The 26,207-nt window shown below is 44.8% G+C and overlaps 1 protein-coding gene across 1 annotated transcript; it reads right to left on the bottom strand.

Annotated features, from left to right (window-relative positions):
- Nucleotides 1–2,079: 2,079 nt before the first annotated feature.
- On the bottom strand, nt 2,080–21,321 carry DDX24 (DEAD-box helicase 24). Its single transcript, XM_036071874.2, has 9 exons — nt 21,202–21,321; nt 19,276–19,992; nt 12,140–12,652; nt 10,920–11,073; nt 10,152–10,667; nt 7,756–7,831; nt 5,272–5,460; nt 4,236–4,365; nt 2,080–2,629 (listed from the first exon to the last, which is right to left on the bottom strand). The coding sequence occupies exons 2-9, from the start codon at nt 19,985–19,987 to the stop codon at nt 2,358–2,360; spliced, it is 2,562 nt and encodes an 853-aa protein (XP_035927767.1). The 5' UTR covers nt 19,988–19,992; nt 21,202–21,321; the 3' UTR covers nt 2,080–2,357.
- Nucleotides 21,322–26,207: the final 4,886 nt, after the last annotated feature.

Consider the following 26,207-nt stretch of genomic DNA (forward strand, 5'->3'; position numbering starts at 1 on the left):
AATACCTCTTTGGCAGGGACTCTGGCTTCCCAAACGGGGAAGTGTCAGGAGCCATTAGACAAGTCTAAGAACCATTTTCACACTGTGCAAAATGGGGGCAGGAGCTGTGGCTCAGTGAGCAGCTGCCCAGGGTTGGGGGAGGGAGGGCAGGCCCTACAGCTTCTCCCGGCAGTCGGTGGAAACATTTTCCTAGCATTAAAATGGTTTCCATGACAACTTTTATCCTGGTTTCTTAGTATTTGGTATCTGACATGCACTGAAGATCAGCACTCTCCCATAGGGCTTATGTGTGTGAGTGGATTAGCAGGAGAGAGCGGGTTCTCCTTTAGTGGAAGATCCATATACTCAGCAAGTTCTACCCTTGGGCTGGAGGTGCCAAAGAAACTACAGGATTCACCAAAGCTTTACTGTCATCAAGTCAAAGAACAGAACTGCCTGGGATGCTAACCTTATCTTTGAAAACCGACTCCCCTTAACACACTACCCCGCAAAAAAAAAAAAAAAGCATTTGCTGTTAAGGGACAAGGGCAGCATGTCAACAGCCATCGGTGGGTCTGTTTGACCTGTGACCAGTAGCCTCAGGCCTCTCATGACTCAGGGGCCGCTAAGTCTCCTTAGGGCTGCTCAAACCACCACTGTATCATCTGGATAATGGTGAGTCCCCTGCCATCCTCCACCAACTGTCACCCAAGAACTGATCTCGCAGACTAGGATTGTTTTCTACTGCATTCTCCTCTCTGGGTCACTGGTGACCCTGGGGAGACATTCCTTAACAACACTGCTGTCCTTTTAAGACTGAAGCAGTTTTCTGTACATGCCCGCAAGGAAATATCCACGGTTTTAATCCCAGGTCTGCCATTTGGCCGCTCTGTGATCTGAGCAAGTTTAAACCACTCAGTGTCACCTTCTCAACTACAAAAAGGTATTAGGACTTGTATCTCAGATGCTTGTTAGACACCAAATGATAGGGACGCCTGGGTGGCTCAGTTGGCTAAGTGTCTGCCTTTGGCTCAGGTCATGATCCCAGGGTCCTGGGATTGAGTCCCTCATCAGGCTCCCTCCTCGGCAGGGAGCCTGCTTCTCCCTCTGCCTGCCCCTCCCTCTACTTGTACTCTCTAAAAAATAAAATCTTAAAAAAAACCCCAAATGATAAAGTAGATGACAGTGCCTAACAGTGCTTGGTACTTGATCAGCACTCAAGGATACCTGACTCTGAGTTCAGTCCAGCTCTCCTACTGTAGTTACCCAGAGGGGCTGAGGGAACACTGCTGCCATCCTGCCAACCTGTCAACCATGAAGCCGAGGGGACATGTGTTTAGAAGTCCAGACTTAGCTGTGAAGAAATCTATGCTTCTCTGGCAATTGTGGCTCCTCACCTAGACTAACCTAGAGAAAGCTGGGGGGGGTGCCCACACACACACTAAGAAGTCACTGGTTCCCTCAGCACGTATTAACATCATGCCCTGACCTAAGCCCAAGGGCTGCAAGGCGTAATAAAGCAGCCTATGCTGTCAAGGAGCTTAACAGAGACAATACAGTGTGCCAAGTGCTACTGAGAGGATAAGCACGGCTGCTATGGACACTATGCCCTCCTGGGGGCTCAGGGACCTAGAGAACACGTAGCCGTGCTCAAGGATAGGGAAAAAGGCAAGCAGGCGGAGGGAAAAGCTTGTATAAAGGCTCAGGACAAGAGAAAGGGCGCGTGGGACTGTGGGCAACAACCACTTCCGGACAGAGGAGGGGAGGGGAGACAAGGCTGGAGTGCCTCACAATGCCAGACTCTGCGTACCTGTTCTGGCTTCCCCACAAATGGCTGTGATGTTAAGGAAGCCTGTGTTCTCTTGGAACCCAAGGACGGCAACCTCTTCCCTGCCCGTCTTGCAGTGTGGCTCAGACAAGAGAAGGTGAATGGTAGAGAGCTAAAGAGCTATTAGGGTTCTGCTGTGGAGAAAAGCAGGAATACAAGCTAAGCCTACTGCTCCATCCACACTATCCAATGGGATGAGACGCACCCCACATGCATCCTGCAACCAGAGGATTAGGACAGCTATATTCCGGCTAAAAACTCAGGATAACATGCTGGTTCTGACTACTTTTAATTGACGAAAACAAGCTAAACATATAAGAAGCCTATACACACTGGAATACAGAAATATATAAGCTGCTGCATAGAATTCTTACTCCAAAACAACACAAATGTGCATGAGGTCTCTCTTGTGACGGGGGCTGGCATGGAAGAGGGAGATTTTTATAACCGGGGTTGACAGTGGAGTGAAAGGGAAAGTGGGAAGCTTTTCCACATAACCAGAGAACATAGAAACAATGTGCAGTCACTAACAGACTGACCTGGAGCGCAGTTAATTTGCACTTGTACTTGGCTGCGGTTGTTCCTGCTGCTGCCCTTTTGGCGGCTTCTTCTGCTGCTTCTTCTGTTTGGTGAGGCAGCTCAAGGCAGACTCACCGTTTCTTGGGGTAGACATGAGCGTGGGCAGCTTGCCAGACTGAGTTGGATACTTCGTTTTCAGGTCCTCTTTGAACAACGGCTGGGAGAGTAAATGGCGCAGCTCCTTCTTCAGGACCTTCATCTGTTTTTGTCTCCTACGCTCTTCTTGCTGGTCAGTTTTTCTTCCTTAAGAGACAATATAAAACAGACCATATTCACTATGATTTGTAGACACTTTGTTTCCCTTGATGGATACTTGTGACAAAAAATGTTTTGGTACTCTTGAGGAATCAAAGCTCAAAAGTCTCTATAGAAGCTAGTATTAGCTAACTTCTAACATAGTTGGGGAGGGATACTCAGGCATTATGTCCTTCATTCCTCAAAAAAAAAAAAAAGCCTCTAAGACAGGAATTACCTCCATTTTACTCGAGGGCACTTGTTGAAGGTCACAGAGCTAGCTAGCTAGTTGTCAAACTGAGATTTGAACCCAAGGTTCCTGACTTGAAGATCAGTTTCTTCCTACGACCCACCCACTTGCTACTTGCTAGCTGGGGTATGGTGAGTCGACAGGTACAAAGACCCAGGAGACTGTGAACACCATCTGGCAGCCCAGCTCTTCTAAACCTCCCCACCAGCACTGTGACTGCACCTGTGGAGGTGGGCACAGCCAAAGGGCCCCACACCAGCCCCAAGTCTGAGCTACCAGGAACAGCTCATTGTCACCAAGCCCACTGGTTTGGTTCCCAGCTTCCATGTTGAGCAGACAGCTTGTCAGCCTCTGAATTTGTTGGCTCTGGCACTGAGATGCCAACACCTCAGCTAGGCTGCCCACTTTGGGATGGAAAGAACACCGGATCAACTCTGGTGTCATCGGTTCTAGATTTGGTTCTACCACTTCTTAAGACTCAAGAGCATTCCTAGAGCAGGGACCACACAGATCCAGGTTCAGAGTAGGGGCTCAGGAAAGGCCTGGTAATGGACCTATTTCCCTGCACAAACAGCTTCTCTTCCATGAGCCTATAATTTCCATATGTAAAAGGATGATAATTCCTGCTCTGTTTATGGGGCTCCTGGATGGCTCAGTTGGTTAAGCGTCTGCCTTCGGCTCAGGTCATGATCCCAGGGTTCTGGGATCGAGCCCCACATCGGGCTCCCTGCTTGGCGGGAAGCCTGCTTCTCCCTCTCCCACTCCCCCTGCTTGTGTTCCCTCTCTCGCTGTGTCTCTCTCTGACAAATAAATAAATAAAATCTTAAAAAAAAAAAAAAAATTCCTGCTGTTTGTCATGTGACCACGGAAGTCAGATGAGATGATGACTGGTGTAGGAGTAACAATAATCATAAATAATAACTTAAAATGTATGAAATCCTTTCTATTTGCCAGGCACTGATAAAGGCACTTTATATTCATCAATTCAACCCATCTTTTGCAATAACCCCATGAGGTAGGAACATTATGACCTGCATCTTATAAATGATGACAGCCTAGTACAAAAGAGAAATTAAAGACCTTGACCTGGTCATACAGCCAGCTAAGGGAATGGACCAGCATGGCCCCTGGCTGCAAAGCCTACCCCTGATGTCACATGAGGGAGGCAGCCGAGACAAGTAAGACAGAGGGAACAAAGGCCAAGGACTGTCGGCTCATCTGGGACTAAGGCCTCTTGCAAAGAAGGAAATCTTTGCTGATTTTAACAGGACCCATGGTAGTGGTGAAGTTCCAACAAGACAAAAGTTGAAGGAAAAAACAAATGAAAAATGCTGAATGTATTCAAGTCCCATCCAGTCCACTCACCCTTATACATCTCTTCTTCCAGCTCAATCTCAAGGGCAGCTGCTGCCTGTTCAATCCAAGAATTGTGCAGACAAGCCTGGAAGTTCCGATACTCCGCTTTCTCAATCTGTCGAGCTAAATGGATTCGTTCCTGGGGGAAAGGAATAGTGTTCATTTGACAGCATTCAGGCCTCTGGGAAGCAAAGGCTCATATAAGTTGTGTCTTTAAAAAAGCTCTTGAGGGGCGCCTGGGTGGCTCAGTCGTTGGGCGTCTGCCTTTGGCTCAGGTCATGATCCCGGGGTCGAGTCCCACATCGGGCTCCCTGCTCGGTGGGAAGCCTGCTTCTCCCTCTCCCACTCCCCCTGCTTGTGTTCCTGCTCTCGCTATCTCTCTCTGTCAAATAAATAAAATCTTTAAAGAAAAAAAAAAAAAAAAAGCTCTTGAGGGGCGTCTGGGTGGCTCAGTCATTGCGCGTCTGCCTTCAGCTCAGGTCATGATCCCAGGGTCCTGGGATCGAATCCCTCATTGGGCTCCCTGCTCAGTGGGTAGCCTGCTTCTCCCTCTCCCACTCCCCCTGCTTGTGTTCCCTCTCTGGCTGTCTCTCTCTGTCAAATAAATATATAAAATCTTAAAAATAAAAAAATAAAATAAAACCCCAAAGATAGAACTACTGGCATTTGCTTCAGGAATGTGAAAAAGGTTTAGTATCTGCCTCAGCAAGACAAGTTGACCTCACTTCCCTACAACCACTGCATGTCCAGGAAGCCACACTCACTGTCCTTGTCCAGTGGAGGGAGAAAGTGGTAGTGAAGGCTCCAGGGGCAGGCAGTGAAGAAAGGGCTCAAGAAGAAAATTCCTGTTTTTGACGACTCACCGTTCTACCTTCTACCACGTACAGTGCCCCCACATTCCTTTTTTTTCTTTTTCTTTCTTTTTTTTTTTTAACGAATCTTCCTATTTAAATAGCTATTGGCAGAACCAGAGCCTCACAGCAAGGTGAAGGTACAGCACAATCCCTTCCCTCCTTAGTACTAGATTTTTAACTTTTCTTTTTACCTTGACTGCGTCCATGTACTTTGTCTGCACAGGAAACAGTGGAATGTCCTCATCTTTCTTGAGGGTTTTGTAAATCTTCTTAAAGTTGATCACATCCTCAGGCCCAATCAGCATCAGGCTGAGACCTTCATTAGTGGCACGAGCCGTTCGACCACTTCGGTGGACATAGATCTCCGAGGTGCGAGGGACCTGCCAGAGGAACCAAGAAGTCAACGCGTGGTTATCACCCAACAGTGTTCTTCCCCTCAGGGCCAGCTTCCCCGAGCCAGGCAGTTAGAAACCTCTCCAGCACTGTGGACAGATCCAGCCCTTCTCCCTTAGTCCTAATTCTTTAGCCCATTCACTGTGCAGCGTCTGCCCTCCCATGCCCCCTGCCCTGGTTTCAGGCCCTCATGACCACTCAACAGAACGACAGTCACTTACTTCGTCTCTGGTCTCTCCCACTCCCCTTGACCCAGCCCAAAGCTGCCATTGCAATCTTCCTGAGTCAAAGCTCTGACCATAATTCCCACTCTAACTACAGAAACTCCACTGATTCTTCATTAACTCTATATGAATGACTGAACATGATAATTATAACCAACATTTACTGAGTGATTACAATGGGCCAGGCAATTCCAAGCACTCTGCATGTAGTATCCCACTTATTCCTCACAAACAATAACATGAAGTGCTTTCATGATTACCCATATTATAGACAAGGAAACTGACACACAGAATGTTAAGCAATTCCCTCTAGGTGGAGGAATAGTGGAGCCAAGATTCGAACTGAAGCAGTCAAGCTGCAAAGACCACACTAACCCCCCCAGGCTCCATTGCTTCTACTCTAATACATACTGGATATATTATCCATAGGTGTGGCATGGGTGCTAACAATCCCTCCCTCCCCTGCACCCATGGCACTCACCACTAATCCAGAACAGTCTTCTCCACTGAGCCCAGGTTAATACTACCACTTCCAATGCAGCTCTAAGTACTTAACTGTTCATAATGGTGCTAGAAATGTGGTCTATTGGCCATTTTTCACTTTCTTCTCCCAACATAACCCCCCACTCGTAGCCAACTTGCCACTTCCACACATTCTCTCCTCCTTCCCTTCCACCTCTACATGCCCAGATCCTCCCCCCATCCTTAAATGCAAAGCATCTTTTAAAAGAAAGCCCTTTCCTACCTCCCAAACTAGAAGTTACCACTCTCTCCCATTATATTTTGCAACTTTCTAATATCTTCTGCCTTAAATTATGGCTTTTGGTCTCATCTCCTTTAGTTGGTCTGATACTTCTCAGGGGCTAGGACTACATTTTGTTCATCTGGATCTCTCCCACAAAAACTGGCCCAGCCTCTTCCCCAAAAAGAGGAAGAAGAAAGATTTGCTAAACTGAACTGGCACCCTGAAAGATTTTTTTAAAGATTTATTTATTTGAGAGACAGAAAGAGACAGTGCACGTGGGGGTTGGGGCAAAAGGAGAGAATCCTCAAGCAAACTCCCCACTGAGCTCAGGCCCCACACTGGGCTTGATCTCATGACCCACAAGATCATGACCTGAGCTGAAACCAAGAGCTGGACGCTCAACCGACTGAGCCACCCAGGCGCCCCTACACCCTGAAAGATTTTTTAAAGCATGAGGGATTAGAAAGGAGAAATAATAACGCCAGAATAGCTACCACTTTATACTTAATGCTGTGCTGTGTTAGGGGTTTCATCAACAGGAGCTCATTTAATTCTCATGGTAACCCTAAGGGTTAGGCAGCATCATCACTCCCAGTTTACAATGACACAGAAACCAGAGATGTTAAGTAACATGCCCAAAGCTAACCAACTATGAAGCAGGCCACAAGCATCTGAACCCTGCAAGGGTGGCTCTGAAGCCTAAGCTCCTAACCACCACTCTATGCTAGGATTTACCAGGTGTGTGCACTAATATTAATGTCAGTATCAACAGCAGCTCACATTTAGTAAGTGCTCAGGATATGCCCTGTGTCTTTCTAAACTCTTCACACATAAGAACTTATTTTACCTTAATAAAAACTTGAAGAAGTAGATACTGTGCTAACTGCCATCTAACAAAAACACTGAGGCAGAAAGAGATTAAACAGCTTGCTCAAGGTTACACAGCTGGGATTTAAGCCCAGGCAGGTCCTAACCACCACACTCTTCTACTTCTCTACACCAGGGTAACCAGTTTACATGCTACTATGCCTATTCCATGGAAGAAAACAGGACTCTAACCTGCCAACATCAATGAGTTTGCCCAAATCAAAGAGGGAAGGGCTAAGTGGTATCAGAAGTGCCAATAGGTTTTCTGCGAGTAAATCTCATGAGTGTTCCAAACACGGCAGCAGCTAGTCAGTCACTAGATGCCAGTGGTACTCTGCTGCATGAGGCCTTGGGACTAGTAATTCTTCTCCCTCTCTTTCCTCCCTCCCCAAACCTTTGCTGAAAAAATTCCCCATTCGATGCAACAAATTCCCTAATTCCCCTACCTGGTAGTGGATGACATGTTGGACTTTGGGAACATCCAGGCCCCGCGCCGCCACATCAGTTGCCAGGAGAACACAGCTGCAGGAGAGAGACAGAGAAGCCCGTCAAGAACAACCTACAGCTGTCCGTGAGCAACTCCTTGCTGCCTGCTGAATGCGCTCGGAGAGATTAACTTCCCAAGGCACCGACATGGCTCTTCACTTGTGGAGCTGGGATCCAAAGCTGGGTCTCACTGACCACAGTCAACAAGCCACACTCTGCAATCATAAAAGACCACCTCCAGTAAAATAAATGAGGCCATATTCTAGGTCAGTGACCTCATCATCTATCACCCTCCCACTCACTTCCCTCTGGTCCCACAGACATCCTAGATTTCTTTCCAATTTGCCAAACATGGTCTGGCCTCCAAGCCTCTGCACTTGCTATACCATAGGCCTTACAAAGTCTTCCTCACACATTCAGGTTTCCTTGCTTTGCCCACACTCTGCTGTAACCCCTCCCTCTCAGGGAGACCTCCCTGACCCCACTTTAGTACAACTCCCTGCACAACTTTACTCCTCAGCACTCAGCACCACTTGACAAACTACATAATTGCTTTTCAATTTATGATCTCCCTCCACTGGAATGTAAACCCTGTAACAAGGGCTTTGTGTTACTCAGTGTTCTATTACCTAGAACAGTGCCTGGCTCCCAGTAAGCACTCAGTAATTTCATTGGGTAATGTTTCTTAATGTATGTGTAGTTCAAGGAAAGTCAAAAGCACCTGATCTATGTCTTAAAAACTTAAGATTCTGGGCTCTTCAGAATCCCTGCTCCCTGTAGTTCTGAGGTAGGGCTGGGGAATATGATACAAATTCAACCACTGCTTTAAGTCAAAGGCAGTAACTTTTTCTACAAAGGGCCAGACCATAAATTATTTTGGGCTTTGCAGGTGATAGTGTCTGTTGAAACTACTCAACTCTGCTACTGCCAAAGTAGCCAGAGACAATACATAAATGGGCCTTGCTGCCTTCCAATAAAACTAGCTGATTTAGCCCATGGGCCATAGTTTCCCAATCCCTGATCGAATAAGATGTAGAGGCCACTTTTAGGCAAACAGACTTGAGGAATGTAGAAAGAAAGGACACACAGCTACCATCTGGCCGAATATAGACAGGCCCATCAGGCCACCCACCTCAAAATACCCATAGGCCCTAACTGACCCATAGGCTACTTACAACTAGGCACAGTTACCAAAAAAGGCAGAATTCCATACATGGCCATACCCCCTCATCTTCCCCCTTTAAAAACAGCCCCATCCACTGCCTCATTGCAGACAGCCTCTCCTCTGCTGTCCCGCTTGCCCACTCCCTTGTGGCTCCTTTGTTCTGCCTCAGGTGTATTCTTTCAACGCCAGCGCCTTGGCTTCCACCTGATTGTTGCCCCACATTTAGGGGACCCCATCCAATCAGACAGACACCCCACTCAGACACCATATAAACTGCTAACTTCTACCTAGCAATATTTTAAAGGAGGTAAACCAGACACTTGTTCTAGAAACTAATCACTCTGTAACCTGACAAAACACTGGGCAAAAGTCAATCTAGACTTGACCTCAACTTCTCAGGCCCATAACCTGACAATATGCACACTGCTGCCTGAGCATCAGTCTGGCCCAAAAGGAGATGCACAGTGACAGCATGGTAAGGATGAGCTCTGGGTCTGACCGGTTTGTCTGAGGCCCAGCTTTGTCACTTTCAGGATGAGAAACCTTGGGCAAGCTGATTAGCTTCTCTAGATCTTACTTTTATCAATCTATAAAATGAGAATAATGACAATAAATGAAAAGCGGTATTAAAACTAACATTTAGCAAGTACATACCACGGGCTAAGCATTTGTTCTAAATGCTTTATACGTATAAACTCCCTTAATCTTCCTAACAACCCTCTCCATTAGCTTCTATTATTCTACTATTATGCTAATTACGAGAAAACTGCAACACACTGAAGTAATCTGGCCAGCTAGAAGTGGCACAGCCAAGGTCTTAATCTCAAGCAGTCTGGTTCCAGTCTGTGTTCTTAACCATGAATCCATTCTGCTGCTTCTCAAGGATGTTAGAATTGAATGAATGTGATAATGTATCTAAAATGCCAACATGATACTTACTCTATTGTTAAGTGTTCCACAACAATAGGTATTATCATCACCGTTACTCATTATTAAGAAAGTTTCTGTTGGGCATTATCAGCAACCAAATGCATCAGATGAGAGTAAGCCTGCTTCATGATACGCAAAAAGGGGCTACCTTCTACCGATAAGGCTTCCATGTCAGAAGGTAGCTTCCCACCATCTCCCCACCATCCTGGCAACCTTGACCTAATGACCAGAACGTGGGCTCTGGGTACAGGCCTGACTTACTCTTCCAGACGGGCAAACTGCTCCAGGTTCCTGAGCCTCTGCTTCTGGTGCATGCAGGCGTGCAGGGTCAGCGGCATGATATCCAGGACTTTGAGGAGCCCAGAGAGGCGTTTGACGCAGGAGATACTGTTGGCGAACACTAAGGTGCGGCCGGGATACTGCATTAGGAAGTAATACAGATACAAGTCTTTCTCATCAGCCTCACAATGAATCTTGGTCTCTGTCAGTGTCTCCACTGTGGCCTCATTTCTGGTCAGGTCAATGACCTTGGGCTTGCCCCTCATGCCAATCTTCTGCACGAGGAGGTCAAGTTTGGCAGTTTTGTCAATTTTCTTAGTGTGCTTCTTGTGAAGGATTCGAGCAGGCGCTTGATGTACTAGGGTCAGTGTCGCAGAAAAAATAAGCGTCTGTCTCTTTGGGTTGTACTGGGAGTCACTGAGCATCTCTAGCAGCTGTGAGAGCTCAGCAAAGTGGCCTTTCTCAACCATCCGATCAGCCTCATCGACCACCAGGCACCTGCAGATACAGAGAGACCCACATAACCTGAGGAGTCATTTATACAGCACACTCAACTACCATCTCCACCCTCAACACAGACATACGTACACACCACCACCACCAGGGACTCAATCCCCTCATGCATGGTTTTCTAAAGGCCAAAGTCTGACTGGTACCACACCATGGAGAAGGTAATACATACGCTACCATGCTCTCTCAGGCCCACGACAGAAAAGGGCGTGAAAGGGAAAGGGGAGGTATGTCACTTACCTGAGCTGCCTAAGGTTGCTCAAATGAGGGTGCTTTTCTTTAATTAGCTCCCACAGCCGGCCCGGAGTGGCGACCACAATCTCTGGCTGGCGGTTTAGCATCCTCTGCTGTTTCTGCGCAGACATTCCACCAACCAAAATAGCAGTTTTAATTCCTACAGTACACAAAATATAAAAGACCCTGTTATTCAGTTGGCTGCATGTTTTCTGCCACGAATGACACAGGTGCCCCGAGATCAGCAGAGGAAATCAATCACCAGGACAGCTCCCCTCTCTTTTTGGGGGGGGGCACTAAAAGAGTGGGCCTGGCCTGACTCTTAGTGCCACTCCTAGAAGGCACATTAAGTCTTCTATGATCTGGGCCCTGTCTACTTCCCCAACCTCATTTCTTTCTACTCCCTCCCCTTTATCAACAACAGAAGAGCTGGATTTGAACCCAGGCATGTTTACATCCAAAGTTCCAGGAAAAGTGAGCAGTGGTGCACCACAATGCTGGGAAGGAGGTCACTCTGCAGCTGTGACACACCTCCCAAGAAAGTCCTGCCCATCCCCCTCAATTAGAATTAATGCCTCTAATGCCTACTGTCTGTTCTGTTCTCTGGTGGAGGACTTCTCAAGGTATCCAATGTGGAAAGAAAATACAGGATCATGTAGGCAAAGTGCTTAGCAAAGTGCCCGGCACACAGTAGGAGCTTGGTAACTGTTGCTTTTATTATAAAGTTAAAATTCTCACTGCGCAGCCCTTCCCGAAAGGAATTCCCTGAGAGAGTAAGTTCTTGTGCCCTAAGGCAGAGGTTGGCAAACATTTTCTTAAAGGGTCAATAGTAAGCATTTTGGCCTTGTGAGCTAAATCTGTCACAACTACTAACTTTACTTCATTCTACCTTAGTAGTGCAAAAGCAGCCATAGACACTATGTAAACAAATGGGTGTGGCTGCATTTTATTTACAAAAAGAGGTACTTTTGACAACCCCTGCCTTAAGCATCCACCATATCCAATAAATTGACTAATTTCCTATGCATCTAGAGTGGCATTAGCTATGCGTTATCCTTGGGAGAACTGAGACAGTGTCACTCAAACAATTTTCTGTAAGGCTTAATTCTCTGGCAGGTTGAGAGAGATTTCCCCTAAAGGGTAGGAGCTATAGCTTGTTCACCTCTGCCACCCCAGCACCCAGGATCCTCTCAGGAAGTTATTTATTAAACAGAATTAAACCTCACCTGTAAACTTGGCCACAGCATCAATGTGTTGTTTGACCTGGACAGCGAGCTCTCTAGTGGGAGTCAGAACCAGCCCAAGCAGAGGGCGCTTTGGATGTGCTTTACAGATGGCGATTTTGCCACCCAACTCTTGCTTCAACCTTCCAGTCTCCTCTTCATCAAGCTTTTCCTCTTTGTCTTCATCCTGTTTGGGGATGGCCTTCTCCCTGATCAGAGAAGAAGGTCCTTCACCAGCATCATCATCACAGAAGGGCAGCACCTGGTCTGAGACAGCAGCTCCAGTCTTGACCTTGCTGGGTGGTGCTCCAGCCTTCACTTCAGCTTCACTGGGCAGGACTTCACCCTCAATTCCAATCTCATCAGGCAAAACTCCAGACTCAGTTCCAGCCTCGGTTCTGGTCTCACCAGGTAATGCTCCTGTGTTACTTGGAGCTGGAGTAGGCTTCTTCTTCACCTGCCACTGCAGTACTGCATGGATCATTGGAATGGCAAAGGCAAGAGTTTTTCCACTTCCTTAGAAGTAAAACAAAAAAGAAACAGTGTGAATCAATAAATACACATACTTTTTGTCTGGGCTTCTTTCTTTTACACAGAATAAGGGACCCTGATAGCCACGTGCTACCCTGAACAACCCAAAGCTCCTCCACTCAGCACAGGTTGCCCAACAGCAAGCACTGCAACCAGAGGGTATCTGTAATTAAAAGCCTGAGAAAAAGTCTAGCAGACTAGCACTGAGGCCTGAGGTCACCAATGTGAACTACACACAAAGTCCAAGCACTGAAACTCTAAACAGACAAGTTTTGTGTGTTTTGTCATTGTTGTGAAGAAACACCATCACATTAGGGTATGGGGAATGGAAATCTATATACAGTTTCCTAAGACCTTTGCTGGAGAAGATGGCAGTAGAAGACAATTTTCTTAGTTTTTCTGAAAACTTAAAATTAGCATACTTTTATCTATGCTTGAACATTTTCAAACTGATCTTTGAATGTGTAAGAAGCCCAAATTCATATCTTCTGGGTGGTTAATACAAACAAACAAGACAGCTCAAGTTGAGAATTTAAAGTAGTTCCAAAGTTATAAAGTCCCCAGCAAAAGCAAATAAATTATCTCTGGAGGAAGAAACCTTTATCATAGGCCTCAAAGAATTCTCACAAGGGGCACCTGGGTAGCTCAGTCGAATGAGCATCCGACTCTTGGTTTCAGCCTGGGTCATGGGTTTGAGCCCCAAATCAGGCTCTGCGCTCAGAACAGGGTCAGCTTAAGGGGTTCTCCCTCTCCCTCTGCTTCTCCCCCAACTTGATCTCTCGCTCTCTCTCAAATAAATAAAATCTTAAAAAAAGAAAAAAAACTATTTAAAAAATGCTCACAAATCATTTTCAAAGGAAAATGAGCAGCTCTCAGTAAAAAAAATAACCCATAAGAAAACAAGGCACTGTAAGCAAGAATTGTAAGAAAAAAAGAGAGCAAACAGACCCTTAACACTAGATAAACAGCACTTTTCATCAGAAACCATCAAAGCTGGAAGACAGTATTACATCTTTATTTGAAGACCTGAAAAAAAAATCCAACAACCTAGAACTCTCTTAGCAAAAATTCCTTTCAAAAAAATGCAAAGTAAAGACGTTTAGGCACACAAAAGCTGAATAATTTATCATCAGCAAACTTGAACTACAAGAAGTACTAAAGGGAGTCTTCCATGTAGAAGATGCTACTGGATGAAATTCTGGATCTGTACAAAGGAAGGGTACCAGAAACAGTAATGGTAACATAGATAAATATGAAAGATTTCTTAAGTTTAAACTTAAAATTATTAAACATAAAAATGTATTTTGGATTTCTAACACATATAAAGTGTAAAAAAGCACAATGTAAAGGAAAAAAGGAAATACAGTCTTGTAAGATTCTTGTACTATATAAAAAATAGTAATTATTACTTAAAGACAGACTATGACATACTAAAGATATATACTATGAACCCAAAAGCAACCACTAAAACAGTTACAGCTAATAAGATCAATAAGGGATATAAAATGCCATTACAAGAAATAATCAGTCCAAAAGTTAAAAGGAAAGAGTGTAGCAAATAGCAAAATAACAGATTACAACTTAACCATTATCAATAATCACATTAAATGTAAAAGATCTCAACAAATAAAAGACAGATTGTCACAATGATTAAACAGCAAGACCCAACACATGCTCTCTACAAGAATGCCATTTTATTTTTTTTTCTTACAAGTTTCAGTTTAATACAAAGCATATGATAAAGGATATAGATGAAAAACCAGATGAAGAGGTACATAAGGCAAAGTCTGGAAGGGTTCCAAGGGCTTCTGTCCCTGTGGAACTGGGGGTGCACCACCCTCCCAGAACACCCTCCCAACTTAGAAGCTCCAAGAAACCCACTTTAAATACAATGACGTCAATAGATTAAAAGTACGAGGGGCACCTGGCTACCTCAGTTGATAAGAGCATGTGACTCTTGATCTTGGGGTTGTAAATTTAAGCCCCACGTTGGGTGTAGAGATTACTTAAAAAAATCTTTAAAAAAATACAAGTATGCAAAACACACCATGTTAACATTAATCAAAATAAAGCTAGAAAGGTACATTAATATCAGATTGAGAAGATTTTAGAAAAAACAATACTTTGGGGAAAAAGGGGGCCATTTCATTATGAAAGGAATAAATTCATTTAGAGGATATAACATTCCTAAACATTTACACACCTAAATATAACAGAGCTTCAAAACACAGGGAACAAAAACTAATGGAACTGCAAAAAAAAACCTACCACTTAAGAAAAAATAAGTAACACAAATATTTCTAATACATTAAAGCAATTAAATCTGTAGTTAAAATCCATCCTACAAAGTAAAGTGCAGGCACAGATGAAGTCTACCAAATATTTAAGGAAGAAAAAAAAATACCAATTCTATACAAACTTTCAGAAAACTGAAGAGAATACTTCAAAAGTCATTCCAAGGCCTGCATTACTCTGATTCCAAAACCAAAGATATTACTAGAAAACTATAACCCAATATCCCATGAACAGAAATTCAAAAATTATCAACAAAATTTTAGCAAATCAAATCCAATATATAAATGGAATAACACTGTGACCAAATTTGGCTTACCCCAGGAATGTAAGTTTGGTTTAGCATTTGAAAATCAAGTGTAATTCACCATTATCAACAGACTCAAAATGAAAAACCACTTATCTTAATAAATGCAGAAAGAGCATTTCTTTCTTTCTTTTTTTTTTTTTTAAAGATTTTATTTATTTACTTGACGAGAGAGACACAGTGAGAGAGGTAACACAAGCAGGGGGAGCGGAGAGGGAGAAGCAGGCTTCCTGCAGAGCAGGGAGCCCGATGCGGGGCTCGATCCCAGGACCCTGGGATCATGACCTGAGCTGAAGGCAGACGCTCAACGACTGAGCCACCCAGGTGCCCCTGAAATATTTAAGGACAAATCTAATTACAGATGTGCACACACTAAAAACTACATAACACTGCTAAAAAAATTAAAGAGCTAAAAAAAAATGGAGATATACTACCTTCATGGGAAGATTCTATATTGTCCAGATGTCATTTGTCCTCAGTTTGCTTTATAATCAATGCAATCTCAATCCAAATACCAGCTGGCTTTTTGTAGAAACTGACAAGTTGAGTTTAAAATTCAAATGGAAATGCAAGGGGCCTAGAACAGCCAAAATAACTTTTAAAAAGAACAAAGAGAACTTATACTACCTGATTTAAAACTTGTTCTAAAGCTGCTATATCCAAGACAGTGAAGTTTTCTTTTTATTTTATTTTATTTTATTTATTTAACAGAGAGAGACACAGTGAGAGAGGGAACACAAGCAGGGGGAGTAGGAGAGGGAGAAGCAGGCTTCCCGCCAAGCAGGGAGCCCGATGTGGGGCTCGACCCCAGGACCCTGGGATCACGACCCGAGCCGAAGGCAGCTGCCCAACTGACTGAGCCACCCAGGCGCCCCGATAGTGAAGTTTTGATGTAAAAAGATAGATAAGTAGATCAATGGGGGGGGGGAGACTCCAGAAATAGACCCACACCTATACAGTCACTGATTTTCAAAAAAGATGCAAAGGCAAAATTCAGTGGAGGAAGGATAGTTTTTCAACAAACGGTGCTGGATATCCACATGCAGGGGAAAAAAAGGAACTCTGATCCACACTTCTCACTGTAAACAAAAATTAACCCAATAAAGATCACAGACTGAAACATACAACCTAAAACTAGTAACACTTCTAGAAGAAAACACTGGAGAAAATCTCTGTGATCTTGGGTTAGGCAAAGGATTTGTAGATAAGCACATTTGTAAAAAGGAAAGTGATCATTTGATCTTCATCAAAATAAAGAACTTCTGATCTTTCGAAAGACACTGTAAAGAGAATGAAAAGACAAGCCACAGACTGGGAGAAAAAAATCATAAACCAAGTATCTGATAAAGGGGGTATATCCAGAATATATAATGAATTCAGTAGTAGGAAAACAACTACCCAGTTAAAAAATGGGCAAGAGGACTGAAAAGACACCACCAAAGAATATACAAATAGGCACTTGAAAAGATGCTCAACGAGTCACTAAGGGGATATCAATTAAAGCCACAAGGAAACCATGCTAAAATTATTAAAGTCTAAAATGAAATTAAAGACTGAACACACCAAGTATTGGCAGGGACAGAGACCAATTTAAACTCTAACTGGGTGGGTATGTAAAATGGTATAATCACTTTGGAAAACTAAAAGGTTACTTTTACCTTAAGACCTAGCTATTCCACACGTATTTACCCAACAGAAATTAAAGCATATACCCATACAAAGACTAACACACCAATATTTATGATAGTTGTGGTTTTTTTTAAGATTTTATTTATTTATTTAGGAGGGAGAGGGGGTGGGAGGGAGGGAGGGGAGAGGGTGGGAGAAAGCGAGGGGGGGAGAGGGAGAGAGAGAGAGAGGTGCGAGAGAACATGCACACACACGGGGGGAGGGAGAGGGAAAGGGAGAGAGAATCTTAAGCAGACTCCATGCTGAGCGTGGAACCCGACATGGGGATAAATCTCAGGACCCTGAGATTATGATCTGAGCTAAAACCAAGAGTTAGAGGCTTAACTGACTGAGCCACCAGGTGCCCCTATAAACAGTTTTATTTGTATAGCCAAAAACTATAGAGAACAAAAATATTCACCAACAGATGGATAAACAAATTGTGCTATATCCATATACTGGAATATTACTCGTCAATAAAAAGGAACGAACTATTGGTACTTGCAATAACACGGTTGAATCTCAAAGTATGCTGAGTAAAAGAGCCGAACACCCACCCCCTCTCAAAAGTACATAGTGTATGATTCCGTTATATAAAATTCTGGAAAATGCAAATTAATCCAAAGTGATAGAAAGCATATTAGAGGTTACCTTGGGGATGAACAAGGAGTGGGGGCCCAGGAGAGATTTCAAAAGGGGCCCAAAGCATCTTTGGGGGGTGATGGAAATATTCATTATCTGTATGGGCAGCAGTTTGTCCATAGCCCCGAAAATCTTTGTGAGTCTTGGACCTGCAGATTCACAGCATTCCACAGGGACAGCCTGATAGGAGCTGTGGTATGAATCCAAATGTCAGGCTCTAGCCACAGTGGCTCATACAACCTTGCCTCTGCTTCCAGAAACCCATTTCCAGGCCTCTGCACAAACCAAAGCAAATGTAGTAGAATGCTTAATAGCACACAGACCTAGTCTAGAATCTAGGCACTACTACTTTTCAGCTGTGGTTTTATGGATACTGTCTTCTGTGAGGCTGTGTTTCATCAGTAAGATGAGAATAATGCAACCTATCTCAGGGTGATTTTGAGAACTGAGTTCATCAGTGTGATGTACTTAACACAGTCCATGATACATTTTAAATGCTAAGAAAATGTTCTAACTTACCATTATTACTTCCATTCCCCTGAGCCTTCCTCACTTTTCCATCTACATGACTCTTCTATAGCACCTCACCCATACTTTCCTGACCACCCTTTCCCAAGAAACCCAAGGCACAAAGTGTCTAGATGGTCTAGTTCTATACCATACAACCTAACAGTCACTCGCCATGTATGGATGGCTATTGAGCACTTAAAATGTGGTTACTCTAAATTGAGGTGCTGCAAATTCAAAATACACGTCAGATTTTGAAAACTTAGTATAAAAATAAGAACGTAAAGTATCTCAAAGATTTTACCTTAATTATATACTGAAATTTTTATAAACTAATTAAATACATTGTTAAAATTAACTTTTACCTGTTCTTTTTACCTTTTTAAAATATGGCTCCTAGAAAATTTTAAATCCCTATGTGGCTCACATTATATATGTATTTCTATCAGTTATTGCTGATCTAGTTGGATTTTAGTACCAGGCAGTACAAGCACCTCCCTCCAGTCAGTAACTTAAACTACTGAGGTCAAGTCATTGACCTGTCATTGCTTCGCAAAGTCTTAAGATGGCCCAGGGAATAAGGGAACTTTAAATAATGCCTAGTCCCAACAGTCACCTCATGCCAAATCTACATACAAAATCCACCTAATGGTTACACACTCAAATCCTTCCAATAATGATAAACTCACCAATTCCCAAAGCAGCCCTTTTATCTTTGGACAACTCTTGAGAATTAGACACTTACTCCTTATACTAATGAAGATCTACCTCTCCAGAGGGCCGCTCTTAGTCCTACTTTACCCCTCTGAGCCATTTAGGAAAGCTCAAGAATAGGAAAAAACTACCATTTGCAAATCACTTGCAGTGTACTGCATAAACTTTACTGTAGCACTTACATTTAACCCACAAAGCAATAAAAAAAAAAAAAAAAAAAGGGTAGTAGGTACCGGTGTTACCTCCATTTTATAATAGGACCTACAGGGCGTCAGAGAGATAAAGCGACCTGTCCAGGGTACCAATCAGAAAGTGGCAGATTTCAACCCAGAGCTGGGTGACTTCTAAACACCTTCACTCAACACTGCTTTTGTGATTATATCCCCAAATTCCCCTCTCCCCAAGCCATCCAACCTGTTAGCAGCCACAAGGTCAACCCAAAAGCAATCTTACCCTGGCCAGCTAAGGATGCCCTTACCTGTCTCAGCAGCCCCAAGGATGTCCAATTTGTCACGGATGGCAGGTGCCAAGGTCAGAGCTTGGATTGGTGTGGGTGCAGAGAAGCCTAGAAAGCTGAGTGCTCGGAGAACTGGCTTGGGTACAAACAGATCTTTCCAAGCTGTTACATCTGCCTTCTGGTCGTGCATTTCAGGCATCCATGTCTTTGCTTTTTTGGGCACCTTTGGAGTAGTACCCTGGGAAGGCTCCAAGTTTTTTTTCCCTTTCTTTTTTTTCTTTTTTGGAACAGTCTGGGCTGAGCTTTCTGATACCATCTCCTCTACCTGTGGATCAGGACAAACCGTGTCATCTCCCTGGGGCTCTGGCTCAGCATCTTTGACTTCAAACTCCTTCTGGACACTGATTCCTTCAGTTTCCATGTCTTTATTCTTCTTGAACTTCATCTTTTTCTTTGAGGAGCTGGACTCTCCTTCTTCCTTTCCTGAAACAGCTTGTGACTTTCTCTTCTTGGGCTCCTCCTTTGAGAAGAGACTGGAGGAATTCTTGGCAGGGGAGACCAACTGGTAATCTGTCAGTTCCTCAAAGCACACCAAGTCATCCATCTGTCCATCTGCAAACATATTTGGGTCAATCTCCACCTGCTTCCATTTTCCCACAACTCTGATTCCCTTTGTCTGGAATTTGCCATAGCTTGGTGGCTTTGGCCTTGATTTTGTCTCCTTCAACTTCATGGTTGCTGAAAAGAAAAGGAGAGAAGTGTTCCATTAGGTTGGCAACTGAAGAGCGTGGGGTTCTGAGGCAACAAATATCTTCTAAGCAGCCTACAGAGTATCAGGCCCTGCAAAGAAGCGAGGACATAGAGGTAGAGAAGATCAAAGAGGAGAAGAAATATACCAACAGAGTAGGCAGGCTGGCCTGGAACAGAGGAGAGGGTACACAGGAGATGGAGGAGCACAGACACATGAGCTAGATCTGGTTTGGATTCCAGACCCAGTACTTACTGCTTGTGTGTCACTGGACAGTGGTGTTTAATCCTCCCCGAACCTCAGTGCTCTCATGTTTTAAAATAAGGGAGAGGGACCCAATAATATCTAAGTCACAAAACGTTTTATGCGAACAAATAAGATTATGTAAAGCACGGGGTTCTAAAGAAGCCTGACACACCCAAGTCATTTTGAAGGCCGAATTAAGAAGGTGGAGGGTTTTTCTTGGGGGGGGGCGTGTAGGACACCAGCTTTATTGTAAGGGCTCAAGCCTTGCCCCAAGAAGGTAAATGCCTATTCCACCATTCTGGCCTTTGCCCATCCAGCTTTTTCGTTACATTTTAAGTGATTTAAAACACATTTCAACAGAGGCCGCTTGAGTGACTCTCCATCCACGGTCTCCCTTTCCAGAAAGACCAAGAAAAATCACAGGTCCTGGAGGGAAGCACAAAGGTAAACCATAATTCAAATCCGGACGGGCTCCGGGTCTGTGGCAGACGTCTCAATCTCTGTGAAGCTCAGTCTCCTCGCCTGTAAAATGGGGATGATGATCTGCTTCAGGGGGTCGTTACACCGACACAAAAAGGTGACGCACGTCAGAACCCGCCAGGCATGGCGCCCGGCCGGCTCAGCACGTCAGCGCGCAGGCAGGCTTCACCCACCGCCCCAGCTCCGCCACCGCCCCAGGTCCGCCACGACCGCAAACCACCCGGCTTCCACCGCGGCGGCGGTGGTCAGGCACGGGGGGCGAGGGCTCCGGCCCCGCGCCTCGCCTCAGGCACAGCGGGCGTTCGACGCGGAGAGGCCGACGCCACCGGGCCTGGACGCCCACACCAGGGGTCCCCGACGCGGGGCCAGCGGCCGCCCTCAGTGGACCCGAGAATTCAGGCCAGTGCCCTGGACAAGCCCACCACGCGAGCCCCGGGGGCCGGCCCCAGCCCTGCTCGGGCTCTGGTACTCACCGCGTGGAGACGCCGTCGCGGCTCCCTCACACGCCGGCCAAACGCCGCGCACACCTCCACCGTGGTTGCTCAGCTGCAGCGTCGACCGCAGTTCCGGGGCGGGGCTTGCACTCACGCACGCGCGCGCCCTGCGACAGGAAGTCCCGCCCCCATCTAGACGCCGCCGCGTGATTCGCTGCCGCCGCGGCGGATCGCAGATATCCGCAGTGCAGGCGCAGAGAGAGTGGTGAGAGGTAGTAGAGGTGAGGTTGGGCCGGCGATTCTCCTCCCGGGCTTAGGTAGCAGATGGAGCAGGTGATTCGGCGGTTCAGCATCCGGCTCAGTGCCAGCTCGTGCACCGGTACGCGTTTTCTTCTATTCTTGGTCTAGTTTTAGTGCAGTGGCTGTCCACGAATGAAGTACCTACTGTGTGCCTGGAGCCTTACAAACGTTTTAGCATCTAATTTACAATCCAACCAGCCTGTATCAGAGGTGCTGTTTTCTCTGTTTTTTTTTTTTCATGCCTCACCTATTGTTCATTGCTGGTTAGGCTAGGTCCGCCTGACTCCAAAGCTCATGCTTTCATTGCCAAGCTCAACTGGCTCCTTTGTTATATGCAGAGAAATCAGCTTCACAGTAGACAGTCACCTTTTCGATGTGGGCGTCACCACGCCATCTGGGAAACCTTTCCCATATGCTGTCTCTGGCTGGTGACCTTGAGAAGTCCTAAAGGAATTCATAAAGTTTAGGTCAAGTGAGCCTCCTCACCCTGCCTTGGAGCCACCATGGGACAGAACTTAACTAATTTCTTGAGGGAACTTGCCAGTGTGTCCCCAAGGGCCTGGGTGCATAAAGCCTGTGCCCGAGTAGTGTCTGAAGAAGTCTGATGACTAGAGACTGAAGCTGTCCACATGGCAGAGTGAGGAGGAAGGGCTGCATGTCCCTACATGGCAGGACAGGGGTTCCTGTCCCCTCTGGGCTAGTTACACACCTTGGAGGATTGCAGCGTTGTCCTGACAGAACCTTACCTAACAGGGCTGTTTGGTGGCAAAAGGGTCCTCAGCAGAAACGGGCTAGAAATAGGGCCCCTGAAGTGGGACTTGGGGTCAAAATGGGGCATGGTGGAGATTCTCAGTGGAGGTCTCTGAAAAACTGGCAAAAGCATCTGTATTAGTCAGGGTTCTCCAGAGAAACAGAGACAACAGAATATGTATATACAGAATACAGAGAGAGAAATTTGTCTTAAGAAATTGGCCCAGAGTGATTGCAGAGGCTTGACATAACCAAACTTGGATGAGGTAGGCCAGCAGGGTGAAGACTCAGGGAAGAGTCCAAAGACAGTCAACTGGCAGAATCCCTTCTCGCTCAGAGGATGTCAGTCTTTGTTTTATTAAAGCCTTCAACTGGTTGGATGGGGCCCACCCACACTGTGGAAGGTAATCTGCTTTACTCAGAGTCCACAGATTTAAATGTTAATCTCGTCCCAAAAACACCTTCACAGAAACATCTAGAATAACGTTTGACCAAATTTCCAGGCACAGTGGACACAGAAAGTTAACCATCACAGCATTCTAGGAGAGAAAAGAGTAGCTTTTGTTTGGACATCCTCCATGTTGGAGGAGACAACTCTATTGGACAGGCAAGAAAGATTTGCAAACAGCACCAGCTAAGTTAAAATAGCTTTTCGCCCCTTTATCTCTTATGGCTTTGGGCAGTTGAAAGCAGCCGTATGGAGAGGAAGTAGCCAAAAGGAGAGGAAGTAGACGAAAGAGGGATGAGGAGCAGATTACCTCCCCTTTTCCCAGCTCTATGTCTCAGAGCCTGGATCAGACCTAAGCTGGGGAAAAGGGAGAAGTTAGAAATTTGCATGTGAGATGGAAATTTTGACATCAGATTAGATGGTGTTTTTGTTTATTCATTATTTTTTCACGATATGAGGGGGTGTTTCCCCCCGATTATTATGGATAATATTTTAAAATGGCATTCTTCCGGGGCGCCTGGGTGGCTCAGTCATTAAGAGTCTGCCTTCGGCTCAGGTCATGATCCCAGGGTCCTGGGATCAAGCCCCGCATCGGGCTCCCTCCTCGGGGGGAAGCCTGCTTCTCCCTCTCCTGCTCTCCCTGCTTGTGATCCTGCTCTCGCTATCTCTCTCTCTGTCAAATAAATATAAAAAAAAAAAAAAAATCTTTAAAATGGCATTCTTTCTGAGTCAGTTTTAGTGGAGGCACAAAGAGGGAGAAGAAAACAGTAAGTGCACAGTTTCCTTGCTCTCCAAAGCAGGTTCCTTAGAGAGTGTTAGACCTGACAAGGAAATTGTCTCCAAACGAGTTTCATGACACTTAGCTCAATATCTAGTTCTAAGTATGAAAGGATTGAAATTGAAGAGGCCGAGAGAGAAAGAATTTCCTTGCAGAACATTGCTTACAACTTGTGGCTGAAGTTAAATAAAGTATTACAATAATTTATTTCAACAAGCATCTCCTTCTTCAGGACTCCCAGCTTGTTCTCTATGGAGTGTAGCACTTTCAGCTCTGCGTTAGATTGGGAGATTTACTTTCTTGTCTTAGTTCTCCTAGATTACAAGTACCTCAAAGAATTTCCTTCAGATTCATCTTGGTATTCCCTAACATGCCTAGTCAGTGTCTGGCTGACGTAGTGAGTCATGGGTGTTTGTTGAATGAATGAATGAGAAAGCCATTGACCTTAGCTTGAGGGCTGGTTCCCCGTGCCCACTTTTATAGTTAAACCCAGCACCAGAAGTGACGAGTACTGACTTTGTCATATAGCTCCTGTTCATAGTTCATAGCAGCTTTTTTTTGTTACAGCCCAAACTGGAAACAACCAAAATGTCCTATGATAGATGGATGGTTAAACTGTGGTGTGTGGTTATCATTTTGTAATATATACATATATTAAGTCATTATGTTGTACACCTTAAACCTACAAAATTTGTATGCCAATTATATCTCAATAAAGCTGGGGGGAAAACCTATGGTACATCTCTTCAACAATAGAAAAGAATGAACTAGTGGCACACACAACTTGGATAGATCTAAAGGGTATTATTTTGAGTGAAGAAAGTCCTTATCTACAGGGCATGTAACCGTCTTGAAAGGACAAAATTACAGGATGGAGAACAGATTAATGGTTTCCAGAGATTAGGAAGGAGGGCGTGATTAGAGGTTGAGTATGTGGAGTATCTTACACAGAGCTCCTAAATCCTTTGGAATTTCCTGGGTGACAGGAACATCTTTTGTTCTAATGGGATGATTCTTAGTGGGCCCCTGGGTGGGGGCTGGTCACCAGAAATCCCAAGCCATGATTAGAAGCTTGGAACTTTAAGCCCCAACCTCCAAGGAGGGGAACGGGAGAGAAAACTGAGTTGATCATGCTTACGTGAGGAAGCATAAAGTCCCTAAAATGTGGGGTTCTCAGAACTTCCGGGGTAGTAAACAAGAACACATCCATCCATGGGCTGGAAGGGTGGCACACCCAAACCATGGGACAGAAAGAAGTTCCTGTGTTCAGGACCTCACCCTATATAATTTTTCATCCGACTGCTCATTTGTACCCTTTAATAAACTTTGTAATCAATCAGTAATAGTAAGTCAAGCATTTTCCCAAGTTCTGTGAGCCTTTCTAGCAAATTGTCCAACCCAAGGAGGGGGTCATGGGAACTCCCAATGTGCAGCCAAGGTGGACAGAACTTGTGGGTAACCTGGGACCCATTTCTTAGGATTAGCATCTAAGGGAGGCAGTCTTATGACCCTGAGCCCTTAACCTGTGGGGTTAACTGCAGTTAGTGTCAGAATTGCGTTGAATTGCAGGACACTGAACTGCTGTCCATAGAGAAATAGAGCATTGTTTGGTACAGAACAGCCCACACATCTGGTGTCAGACGTGGTTGCATGGCAGCAGTGCAGAAACTGTTCCCAAATGCCCAACATCCTTGGCATCAGGGAAATCCAAATCAAAACCTCAATGAGATACCGCCTCACGCCGGTCAGAATCGCTAAAATTAGCAAGTCAGGAAATGGCAGATGTTGGCGAGGATGCGGAGAAAGGGGAACCCTCCTACACTGTTGGTGGGAATGCAAGCTGGTGCAACCACTCTGGAAAACAGTACGGACTCAAAAAGTCAAAAATAGAGCTACCCTATGACCCAGCAATTGCACTACTAGGTATTTACCCCATAGATACAAATGTGATCTGAAGGGGTACATGCACCCCAATGTTTATAGCAGCAATGTCCGCAATAGCCAAACTGTGGAAAGAGCCTAGATGTCCATCAACAGATGAATGGATAAAGAAAATGTGGTATATATATATGCAATGGAATATTACTCAGCCATCAAAAAAATGAGATCTTGCCATTTGCAGCAATGTGGATGGAACTAGAGGGTATTATGCTAAGCGAAATAAATCAATCAGAGAAAGACAATTATCATATGATCTCACTGATAGGAGGAATTTGAGAAACAAGACAGAGGATCATAGGGGAAGGGAGGGAAAAATGAAACAAGACAAAACCAGAGAGGGAGACAAACCATAAGAGACTCTTAATCTCAGGAAACAAACTGAGGGTTGCTGGAGTGGAGGGGGTTGGGGGGATGGGTAACCGGGTGATGGGCATTAAGGAGGGCAGGTGATGTAATGAGTACTGGGTGTTATATGCAACTGATGAATCACTGAACTCTACCTCTGAAATTAATACACTATGTTAATTAGTTGAATTTAAATTAAAAAAATAATAAAAAACCTCTGTTTCCCACTCAGATGGTAAAAATAACTTACACCTGAGTCATCATAATTCACCTAACGCCTTGCCCAGACCTCTGAAGAAGCTCCAAGCACCATGCATTAAAACATAAAAACCACAGAGTACATACATATAAACGCAGTAATTTGGTGTTTCTTTACCACCATTTGATAAGGTGCCTCTTTTTCTCAACAGTACCTAATGAACAATTCCCCATGTCAATAAATCTAAATCTATAAATGGGGACAGATCCAAGTTTTAGAGGCCT

Source organism: Halichoerus grypus, chromosome 8 (assembly GCF_964656455.1).
Source record: "Halichoerus grypus chromosome 8, mHalGry1.hap1.1, whole genome shotgun sequence".
In the NCBI taxonomy this organism is placed as follows: Eukaryota; Metazoa; Chordata; class Mammalia; order Carnivora; family Phocidae; genus Halichoerus; species Halichoerus grypus.